Raw genomic sequence first — 12041 nt, 5'->3', positions numbered from 1 at the left:
TGAATTGAAACCTGCTCTGTGCTAGTGAGGCTCCTGCTTCAGGTGAGCTGTGCCCACGTATTAATCTTTGCAGAGGAAACCCACTGGGAACGTGTTAGTATGACTGGCTGAACATGACTTATTTTATGTTCTCTGGGGAAACAGCTTTAAAAATTTTATCTAATATCAAGTAGCTGATTCACAGCTGCCTGAGTTCAGAGTTGTGTCAGAGCAACTCCTTAAAAATCACTGAAGTTACGGTGGCATAAATTTGAGCAGTCTTCACAAGAATGCTAAATGTAAGGTTGTGTTCCCTGGTAGTGCAAGCAAGAAAGATCTTGGCAGAAATTTTTAAAATGTATCCCAATTATACATAGTCCAGTGGATTCAGATTTCCAAAGGCACTTAGGGATGATGAGTCAGGTAGGTGGGATTTGCCAGGTCCGGTGGGAAGACCCCAAAAATGCCCGAATAAGCTTGTAGCATCCCTCAGGCTGACTGTAAAAAAGTCAGACTTTCAGAACTGAGTGCCTAAAAGATTTCAACATCACCTGTCAGAAGCTGGCTGGGTTTTTTGAACTGCTCCCACTTCCCCCTTGGAGGATCCATTGGGAACAAGTTTTCTCTGTAGATAGTGCTGGTCCTAATTTGGTATCTAAAAAGCTGCCTACATCTTCTGTGGGTTAATCACATCCATCTCTCCTATCATGCTGCTCTGAGGGTTTGATGAGATGATCAACCCTCCTCTCTCTGTAGTTGCTCCTACTCTGCCTTGTTGCCTCACATGGGTATGAGCAACCTGAAAATTAGCATTCATTGCTATTCATCAGTTCCCACTGGGAAAAGGAGATCGCTTGAAAGTCATCTGAAATGATTTTTCCTTCTTTGAATGACTGGTTAATGGACTTTTTTTCTTGTTTTTCACTTATCTCAACCAGCTAGAACTGAAGCCTCAAGGGCGAATGCTGATGAATGCAAGATACTTCCTGGAATTAAGTGGCAAGTGATTCTGTTTGTTAATTTATAGCTGTGATTTCTGGGCTGTGGGGCAGACGTGGTGTCTTCACTAAAAGCAGTGCCTGTGTTATTACTGACTGATCCATAACAACAAACATAACTGCTTGAAAGCAAAACTCCAGAAAAGTCATTTTGATTGCGTGGTGACTATTCTTCTGTGATTTGCAAGGCAGATTTTTTTGGCTGGTTTACCACTGAATGGCAGATATTCCCATTATGCTAAACAAGACAGAACAGATACATGAGGAGCCAGCTCTCTCTGAAATCATTCTGCTTTATGTACTACAAGAAATACATGGAGGGGCTGGAGCGTGTCCAGGGAAGGGAAAGGAGCTGGGAAGGGGCTGGAGGTGCTGGAGGAGCTGGAAAGGGGCTCAGCCTGGAGAAAAGGAGGCTCAGGGGGGACCTTGTGGCTCTGCACAACTCCCTGAGGAGGGGACCGCCTAGGGATCAGTCTCTGCTCCAGGGAACAGGGACAGGAGCAGCGGGAGCAGCCTCAGGCTGGGCCAGGAGGGCAGGGTGGATTTTAGGGAAAGTTTCTCATTGGAAGGGCTGCATTCTGCTTTGTTGAAGAAAATGGGTTTAATTCAAATGCTTGGTCTTACTCTCCCATCTTTGTTGCCAAAATTCTCATATCCCCAGGTGTGGGTGAAGCTGTGAGGTGCAGATATCTGGAAGGGTTTTCCATTTATAGAAACAGAAGCACTGAGAGCAGCCATGGCCATGCTGATATCTTCTTAACCATCCCTACCTTTAATAGAGCTTGGACTGCTCTTTGTGTGTTGTGGGGTGTTAGGGAGGCCAGAGCATAGAAAATGCAAGTTGTGATTCTGTTACAAATATCAAGATCAGCATCAGGTCACAGAGGGGGCCAGTTCCCACAGGTGACCTGTGTGACTCACTGTTAGAATCACAGATACTGAGAACTTTAGACTTTATGTAAAACACTACCCAAAACCACTACCTTTAACCTAAAATCATAAAAATCCTTCCAAAATTAAATAACAAAACTAAAATTACTAGTATATATTTTACATAAAAGTGTGTAACATAATTAAAAACTTAAAAATTTAAATTTTAAAATATAATAATATATTTTTTAAAAATGAAATTTTAAAACAAAAATTTCTTTCTTTTTCACCTTCTTTTTCATAAATCTAAATAATACTTTTATAATTAAATATAATTAAATAATTAAATAATTATGTAATTATATAATTATAATTAAATAAAAAATTCCACAGTACAAGTCGCAAGTTTTTAATTATTAAATTAAAATAAAAATAAATATCTGTTAAAATAAAATAATATAAATATAAAATAAATAAATATAAAATAAATACATAAATAAATAAAATAAATATATAATAAATATAAAATAAATATCTGTTAAAATAAATTTAAATAGCTGTTCTTAATGAAACAAATTAACCCTTAAAAAACCTTATTAAAAATAAAATACCCCACAATTTTCAGCTTATTAACTAAAAATACTATAAAACTCGCTATAATATAAATAAAAATTAATAAACATCTAAGTCCAAACGCAAAATATAATCTAGCAAATTTTTAATTCCAACTCTAAGAAAAAAACAAACAAACAAACAAAAACAACCCAAGAAAAAAACCAAAACAAGACAAAAAAAAAAAAAACAAACTGATTGATCTCCTGTGTGAATATCAGATTTGTAGGCACGAGCACGTGTAGCAGTGCACGGGAAGTCAGAATTAGTTTGTTTGCTGTCCCAAAAAGTATAAATAACTGTGAATAACAGCAAGGGCACAGCAAATAGCAAAGCAAGTTTTGGCATGGAAAAATAACAAGAATATCCTAGGGACATAAATATCTGTTTATTGACACATGTATATGCACACAGAAAGGATTCTGGTAAATACCAGTAAATAAATAAATAAATACACATGTGTTTGTGTGTGTTTGTGTGTATATATCAGTAATTATTAATTTTTATGTAATTTCATCATTTTGAGGGTGTGCTTCTTCAGTGCCATACAGAGGTAGAGTTTTATGTTTAAATTACCTCTCCTTGAGAAATGTTTGTTCTATATTTCAAAAGCAGCACTATGAGTGATCAAGGGAGCTCAGACTCTGAAGTCTAAAGTCATTTTAGTGTTGCAATGGTGGATAAAAACCATTCAAATGAGACTTTTGTGGGTTTCATAAAATGATATTTCTTTGAGTAATTTCCTTACCGTGAGTGAATTATCAGCTTCAGTCGCGTTGGGCAACTGCATTTTCTCAGAGTGGCTGATGAGGACAGGGTGCACTGAGACATCTCTCCTGTCCTCCCAGATGCAAAGGACCTGGCTGACTGTGAGACTGAAGGCTTCTTCTCCTTGCACCAGCGCAGGGGAGCCATCAAACAGGCCAAGATCCACAATGTCAAGTGCCACGAGTTCACAGCCACCTTCTTCCCACAGCCCACCTTCTGCTCTGTGTGCCACGAGTTTGTCTGGTAAATGCAAAAGGAGCTGAGCTTCTTCTCCTTTTAACCCCAGGAACCAGTGCTGGTGTCACTTGGGAACAGGGTTTAGTGTGACAGATCTGGGTTAATGGTTGGACTCGATGATTTTAAAGGTCTTTTCCAACCTAAAAAATTCCATGAATATCTGTGCTCCTCCTGTAAGACCCTTGGCATCTTACATGCAGAGTTATTGCATCACTTTAAGGATGTGGTTTGCAGTTCTGTGAAAATTGACAAATATTTTTGGGTTTGGCGAAATGCACAGGCATTTCTCATTGGTGCAGTTTGCTGTTTGGATATCATGAAATTCAGGATGTGAATGTGTGCTGAAAACACTGTGAGAACCACAGAGAATCACTCCACCATTAGATGAAATGAAGATAATGAGATTAAATAATCCCTACAAAGAGTGATGAAAAACAAAGCGATTTTATTCTCCTTCTTTGATAATTAGCACTCTCCTTTCTTCTACTGAGGCTTTCAAACATCTCAGAATTAACCACTGCTCTGTTCATTTCAGGGGTCTGAATAAACAAGGATATCAGTGCAGACGTAAGAAACTTTTTGTTTTGTTTTCTTATTGTCATTATTTACTTCATCTTTTCTTAAGGAATTTCTTTTTTAACGCCATGACACACTTGCTGTTGCAGAGTGTAATGCTGCCATTCATAAGAAGTGCATTGACAAAGTAATAGCCAAGTGTACAGGATCAGCAATCAATAGCAGAGAAACAATGGTAGGTGGTATTGCTATTATTTATATTTTTATTTTTATTTTTATTTTTATTTTTATTTTTATTTTTACTTTTATTTTTATTTTTATTTTTATTTTTATTTTTATTTTTATTTTTATTTTTATTTTTATTGTTGTTGGTGTGTTGTTCTGTTTATTTTATTTTATTTTATTTTATTTTATTTTATTTTATTTTATTTTATTTTATATTATTTTGTTTTGTTTTATTTTATTTTATTTTATTTTATTTTATTTTATTTTATTTTATTTTATTTTATTTTATTTTATTTTATTTTATTCCTTTTAAAAAAACTTCTGTGTCATTTAGATCTCTCCTACATCACTGCAAAGCAACTTCTGATGAAGCCAAATGTCCTACTGAGCTAAGGACTCTGTGATTTGATCTGTGCCCTTTTCTTTTTATGTTCCCAGTGATTTCATTACCTCCTACTTAAGATTTACTCAAATGCAGCTGCAAAATAAGCAGCTGCTGAATCACAACTGACATTTTTCTAATGCATAAAGTATAACTCAGAGGGAAGTCATGAATATGAGCTGGAGATTTACTGGAGGAAACTCTTCACTATCCAATGTGAGGCTGGACATCAGGCTGAATTTTCAGATTTGTGCTGGAACATCTCATTCTGTGCTATCTGAAGCAGTCACTGATATATCTGCTATTATTTGCTTTATTTTTCTCATGTCAGTTTATTCTAAACTTTTCTTTTTAGTAGGCAAAAAAAGATCTTAAACTCCTGATAGGACTACTCCCTTTACCTTGTGTCCTACAATTTCAGTTTATTCTCAGTCCCACCCTGGCTCCTGTTCTCCTTCTACAATTTTTATTTATAGATGAGATTGCTCTCACTTCTCTGACATCTCCAGGGTAGATGTAACCAACTTTGTCATCACCTTTCACACTAAAAGAATTACAACAGGCTCTTCCATGGAGTGATTCATGACAGCAAATGTAGACATCCATTGCAGGATGAGGTGAATAATTTTTAAATGTTTTCCCACTGAGCATTAGGGGAGCCTGGGTATGTAAACGAGGCACAAGCAGTCCTTTGGTCAAGGCCAGGGATGAGATGACCCAATTCCCTCTGAATTGCAGTTATGTATCAAAATTTGGGTTTGTGTGCCTGATAGACACTTTCTGTCAGCTGGCAGTCACACCCAAGGATAAGAGGGCAGTGGACAAACCAACTTCTGTGGTACACGTTTGGTTTTCCACACAGAGCTGGGGTGGAAATGAGGAGCGGGTTTTGAGTCTGGCTTTTGTCTTGCAGTTCCACAAGGAGAGGTTCAAGATCGACATGCCCCACCGCTTCAAAGTGTACAACTACAAGAGCCCCACGTTCTGTGAGCACTGTGGCACCCTCCTCTGGGGCCTGGCACGGCAGGGGCTGAAGTGTGACGGTGAGTGCTGGTGAGGGTGGCACCAGGGAGGGGTCGTGGAGCAGCCTGAAAATCCAAATCTCATTTTTCACTCTTCTCTGCAAAATCAATGTGGTTTCACCAGGAGGGTGAAGGAGTGGTCTACAGGACTGTCCTTCAAGGAGAGTCATTCCTCAAGAATGAGGACAACAATACTGGGAGATATTTGATCCAGAAGGATGATGAGTTGCTTCCCAAAGAGATAAAGAACATCACAGTGATGCTGTTGATCTTCCCAAATCACCACCAGTATGAACTGGCAAGCTCTATTTCCACTGTCAGACCCAAGACATTTCACTGTCTTCATAATCCTAAACCAATGGGAGGATCCTCTTCTGTGATTGCAGTTTAGCTCTGAGAGAACGGCTTGTACTTTTAGCAGCCTGTACCTGCAAGGGCTGATGGATGTGGAAATGCAACCTCTGGCCACAAGAAAACACAAAAATACCCTCCATAGGGAACCAAAAATCTACCTGAGTGCCATCTCAAGAGCTTAGGTGTCTGATCTCTGCTCCTGGCCAACAGCAGCACTTTTCTGCCCAACCCTTTCCAGCCTTCATTGTCCTGACAGCTCCTGTTCTTTCTTGCAGCCTGTGGCATGAACGTCCACCACAAGTGCCAGACCAAAGTGGCAAATCTTTGTGGAGTGAACCAGAAACTAATGGCTGAAGCTCTGGCAATGATAGAGAGCACTCAGCAGGTAGAGTTTAAGCATTTTTAGATGATCTTCTCATAAGCAAAGACCTCTTCTAGATCTTGGCTCTTGTGAGTGACACTCAAGAGGTCACTGTGTTGTTCATAAGCTTGGCATGTGACTTTTGGCCCAAAAATTTGCTGTTTTCTGTGTCCCAGGCTCGCTGCCAGCGTGACAGTGAACAGATCTCCAGGGATGGACCTCTGGAAATTGGCTTCCCTGTTCCTGTGAAGGATGTGACACCACTTCAGGCCTTGCCAGCATCTACAACAGGAAAAAAAGGTAATTCCTCCTGGTGATATTGGTGATACAGGGCAGCAGCTTTGCTATTGTTCGGTTTGTAGGTTGTTAGTTGGAGGTGACAAAGGTGGGGAATTTATCACCAAGCTCTAAACAGGATATTTGGAATCCTTCTGATCACCATGGCAAATTTGCTCTCTGATTTCATATTTTTGGCTGGAGGTTGACTTCTGGTAGCTTTGAAAACCACTGATAGACCTCCACTTCACTCACCCAGGAGCTGATCTAGGTGTGACAGCCCTGTATGCTGCAAGAACACATGTTTAAGATGAGAGACTGTGCCCTTGGGACCCCAAGGAGAAATAAATGATGTCCCCATCTGTGTTTATTTCTGTTGTGTTCTGTAAGTAGAACTGGCTATGCTGATGTGAAACAGTAAAGTCTCAGGTGGTTTCACATCTGTTTCACATGTGGGTCTGTTTGGCTGCTCAGCATTTTAGGACAGTTACAGCAATGGGATAAATCCAGTGAGGGACAAAATCTCTTACAAGTTCTTATAAATCCAGATTAGTGGAGTATTGAAAAAAACCCTGAGTGATTCCACTCCAGGCCAGCTGGAATGGTTGGTCTGGAATGCTTCACATCCAGAGCAGGAACACAGAATGAAAATGCCATCCCACCTTTTCATCTAGCTTAGCCTAGGGCTTTGAAAAGACCTTGAAGAAATGGAACCACATCGTAATGGCAAGCAGCAAGAAGGACTGGAGAAGACAGGTGGCCAGAAGATGCAGTTTCCACTGGAGTAAAGTTTTTTCTGGAGAGAAAGCAGTGTGGGAGCAGAGTCAATCTACTTAAAGATGGCCACCACACTTCCATTTATTTCAAATAGCCTTTTAAACCTCTAAGCAGAACAGCTGTGAGTGTTCTGGGGATTTTCTGTTCCTATCCAGGGGTTTATTTGAGTGCTTTTGGTGTGTGTTGCAGAGCCACAAGGCATCTCCTGGGAGACTCCAGTGGAGGGCACAGTGAAGGGGGAGTCTCTCATCGAGTCAGACTTGGGAGAGCAGTCCCAGGAACAGCAGGAGCACCAAGTGCAGTTAAAACTGACCATTGAAGATTTTGTCCTGCACAAGATGCTGGGGAAGGGCAGTTTTGGCAAGGTAAGCACTGGGACACCACTCTGTGTGTTTGCATGTCGCTTTGGGTGGCAATAAACAACATCTGCTTTGGAGGGACACTCAGGAAAAACATGGAATCATTTAGGTTGGAAAAGACCTCTAAAGTTGTTGCATCCAACTGCCAACCCAGCACTGCCAAGTTCACCCCTAAATTGTGTCCCCAAGTGCCACATCCACTTTTTTAACACTTTCAGGGATGATGGCTCCACCACTTCCCTGGGCAGCCTCTTCCCGTGCCTGACCACTCTTCCAGTGAAGAAATTTTTTCTAATATCCCATCTCAACCTCCCCTGGAATAACTTGAGGCTATTTTCTCTCCTCCTGTCGCTGTTCCCTGGGAGCAGAGCCCAACTCCCCCATCTGTCCCCTCTCAGGGAGTTGTGCAGAGCCACAGGATCCCCCCTGATCCCCCCTGATCCCCCTTTTCTCCAGGCTGAGCCCCTTTCCCAGCTCCCTCAGCCACTCCTGGAGCTCCAGACCCTTCCCCAGCTCCATTCCCTTCCCTGGACATGCTCCAGCACCTCAGTGCTTTCTTGTAGTGATGGACCCAAAACTGAACACAGGATTTGAGGTGTGGCCTCGCCAGTGCCCTGTCACTGCCCTGGTCCTGCTGCCTCACAATGACACATAAATCTCCAAGTCTTCAAAGAATCCTTGTTCTGGCACGGCTGAACCCTGAACTCCATCTTCTCCTCACCTCATCCTTCTCCCTGTCCCATGAGTTGCTGTCTCATGACTGCCCAGGACAGGGCAGGAATGCCCCAGGCAGGGCTCCATTTCCCCTTCTGTGCAGGTTGATGGATCCTGGATATCCCCAGAGAGCTGGGGGGAAAGGTCTCTGTGCTGTCCCTCTTCACAGCAGCTGGGTGTGGATCTCCTCTGCTCTCCAGAGCAGCAGGTCCCAGCTGGGAACAGGAACTGCTCTTTCCCAGCCCTGGTCTGTGCTGGAGCCCAAAGCAAATTTTGCAACAGCCAAGATTTTGTGCTTTTGGAACAGGAACCACCTGTTTTCAGTGGATGCATTAATCCTGATGAATTGTGGATTGTTCTTCCCCATTGCAGATATCCCCTGGGAGGGGACTGATGTTACTCAGTGCCAGCACAAAGCTGTGAGAAGCAATTCCAGGGGGACTCCCCATTGTATTTTCACAGCCAGTAAGGTGAAGGAGTATGGATCATATTGCTCACATCCCACATCTTTCCAAGGGGAAAACTGTGCCTTGACAGAGGGCTATTTTTTGCCTGATAAATAATCTGGAGCAGTTTTTGCAGCCAGTTCTTGAACTGGTGAAATATTTCCTGTGTTGGCCTTTAATACTTCAAAGTAATAGAATCATAGAATGGTTTGGATTGAAAGGAACCTTAAAGACTATATATCTCTAACTCAATGGACAGGGAAATTTTCCACTAGAAAATGTGTCTGCTTGTCATGTCCACAGTTTGCATTGGAACCAGAGCTGAGGCGTCTCACAGCTAAACCAGAATATCCCAAACCCACATTCCAGACTGACCTGAAATCAAGAGTGCTGATACAATAGAAACTTTTTATTGGAAGGAAAGGATCTCTGGAGGTCTTCTAATCTAAACCATTCCTCAAAACAGATCTAATGAGATGAGGTTTCTCAGGTGTTCACTTATTCCAGTCCTGAATGCCTCCATTGAAGCACATTCTGTACCTTGTTTTAATTTTCATGTTGACATGGACTTTCCAAGCCTCTTCAAGCTTTGCATCTCTCTGAAGTGCACATTGTGGGTGTGGAGAGGATGGGCCATTTCTGCCTTTCTGCAACAAAAACTCACCCAGAAATTTCCTGTGTTGGTGTCGCTCCTGGTCCCTCATTTGGTTGGAGCAAGAGTCATTTCCCCAGGAGGGGACAGGGTGTGCAGATCTCAGTGCCTGAGGGGTCTCCCCAGCTCTGTGGGAGGTTGAGGGGCAGATCCATGAGGATATTCCCACCACCACCTCTCTGTGTGGTCTGGCACTGCCTGCCTGCTCCTTGGAAGTCACAGCACAGGTCACAAATGCAGCACACAGCCCAGTCCCCCAGCACAAACAGGAGGGTAAAAAGGGTGCAGCATCAGCACTGTGAGCATTTCTGGTCATTCAGTGCACAGACAGAGGGAGGCTCTAGGCTCTACTCTCTGTCTGGTGCTACAAAGTGAAATGCAGCAGTAGCCAAAAGAGTAAATAAAACTTTTGTCAGGGCTAAAACATGTCTGAGCTTACTCAGTAAATAGTGTCTGGTAGAGAACTTCAAAGACCTCTTTGATGAATCTTACACATTTATTCAGTCTATAAAAACAGGGTCAGCAGGCTGTTAGTGTGAAGATCAGGACTGCCACTGCCTTCCAGCAGAGACCTCGTTGCTCTGTGTTCTCTGGAAAACCTCTGCTGCTCCAGGTCTCTGCCTATAAAAATAGACAGAGGTCATAATTCCTCTAGAATTAATTTTCCCATTTTCAAAGAACTCCTGCAGAAGCATGGAGGACTCAGCCTGTGTGCTCAGACCTGAAAACTGAGAGGAAAGAGAGAAAGACATCTGATATAAAGCCAGTCTAACTACTGGTGGCCATCATTTTCCACCTGCTGAAGATCTGGTGCAGGGTATTTGCATTTCAAATGCTGACGAAGCAATATTCTGTGTTTTGTTATTTGAAGTCAGAAAACAGGAAATATATCTCAGGAACATTTGCATGAGGAGGGTTTCTGTTATCAGAAGTGTTTTGGGTCTCTGGCATGTCCTGTCCATCCAGGCATGGATGCTGTTCCTGTAATTGCCAAGAATTTCTCATCCTTTTCCAAGGCTCGACTTCATAAAACCATTCTGGGTGCAGGGTGCAAACTCAAATCTTTAATGGCAGAATGGGGCCTTAAGCGTCAAGGTTTTTAAGGTGTACCCCAGTGAATCCCCAGGAGCTCAGATATTCCCTCTTTCTGCCCATTTTAGGTGTTCCTGGCAGAGCTGAAGAGCACAGACCAGTACTTTGCTGTGAAAGCCCTGAAGAAGGACGTGGTGCTGATGGATGATGACGTTGAGTGCACGATGGTGGAGAAGAGAGTCCTGTCCTTGGCTTGGGAGCACCCATTCCTCACTCATGTCTTCTGCACGTTCCAGACCAAGGTAAGGCAAGGATCTGCCACTTTCTTCCACAGGCTGAGAATGCTTTACTGAAATACAAATGCTTGGTGAAGGACTTCAGGCTGGTGTCCATGTGGGACATGAAGTGGTGCTGAGGGATCTTCACATTAACCACTCAGGAAATGGCTCCAGAAATCTAATCTGCTTTCCCCCACATCAATCTGGGGGTGGGATGGTGCATTTGAGGAGTATGGAGTCCAAGATTCATTGAGATAAAATCTGCTGTTAAAATCTGCATGCTGGTACCCTGGGCCAAGGATGTGCAAAGGCCACACCACAGCCAGGGTAAGGATGTGCCCACACTGAAGTGTTATCTGAACCTCTTGGAGCATGGAGCATGGAGCTAGCCTGGACCAAAGCCAGCTCAAGAAACCCTGGTTCTGGAGGATAAACATGCTCTCATTCACTTCTTTGCCCCCAGTTACTGTTCAATGGCATCAGACACTGGTGGTTCTGCAGTTCAGAGGGGCAGCACAGAGCACCTGAAATCTCACTTTTGGCTCCAAACCAAAACTGAAGTGACATTTAACTAATGCACATATTTTCATGGCCCTGAATGCCACCAACTCTTAGCTTCCCTGAGCCACAACCAGCAGCCTTAACACCAAAGCACTCACAAGGCATAGAAGGAAAAATGGAAGTTTGAGAGTTTGTCTTCTCTGTCCAACCTAATCAAACCACTCCTGAGAGATTATTGATATTTCTTAGCTCAAATTCACAGCAGCACTGTCTCGTGGATGCTTGTTCAGGGTTTTGTTGGGATGCTCCCAGTCCCTGCTCAGCCCTAGGACCTGCTCAGGGGGAGGTTCTGCAGGGTCAGGAGAAACAAATATAACCTGTGTGGGATGTGGCACCTGTTTAAAGACAGGTTAAATTTATCACAGAGAACATCTGGGAACTGCTGCAGGTGATGTGACAGAGTCCAGGCGCTGAAGTTTAACCCCTTTGGGACTGATAGTGAGGATAATGTGTCCTGGGAATGGGTCCTTGCCTGGCAAGAAAAGGAATTAACTTCCTACTTGAGTGGGGGGCTAGTTTTCAGAGGAAAATATAAATGCCACAACTGCAAAAGCAAAGAAAATCAATATTTAATTGAAGAGATAAAACATTCACAGCTCTGTGAGGGAGCTATTACTCCAGG

At 42.6% G+C, this 12041-nt stretch overlaps 1 protein-coding gene across 1 annotated transcript in view; it reads left to right on the top strand.

Annotated features, from left to right (window-relative positions):
* Window positions 1-12041, top strand: part of PRKCQ (protein kinase C theta) — a 55199-nt gene that overhangs the window by 23797 nt on the left and 19361 nt on the right. Inside the window, exons 5-13 of the mRNA XM_033059286.1 lie at window positions 918-978; window positions 3308-3470; window positions 4000-4031; window positions 4130-4215; window positions 5501-5630; window positions 6239-6348; window positions 6501-6624; window positions 7567-7742; window positions 10709-10882. Of these exons, the coding sequence (XP_032915177.1) occupies window positions 918-978; window positions 3308-3470; window positions 4000-4031; window positions 4130-4215; window positions 5501-5630; window positions 6239-6348; window positions 6501-6624; window positions 7567-7742; window positions 10709-10882 (1056 nt within the window). The remainder of the gene's footprint in view (window positions 1-917; window positions 979-3307; window positions 3471-3999; window positions 4032-4129; window positions 4216-5500; window positions 5631-6238; window positions 6349-6500; window positions 6625-7566; window positions 7743-10708; window positions 10883-12041) is intronic.

This window comes from Catharus ustulatus, chromosome 4 (genome assembly GCF_009819885.2).
Source record: "Catharus ustulatus isolate bCatUst1 chromosome 4, bCatUst1.pri.v2, whole genome shotgun sequence".
NCBI lineage: Eukaryota > Metazoa > Chordata > Aves > Passeriformes > Turdidae > Catharus > Catharus ustulatus.
Note: the sequence above shows the minus strand (reverse complement) of the source record. Positions and strands in the feature narration are given on the sequence as shown.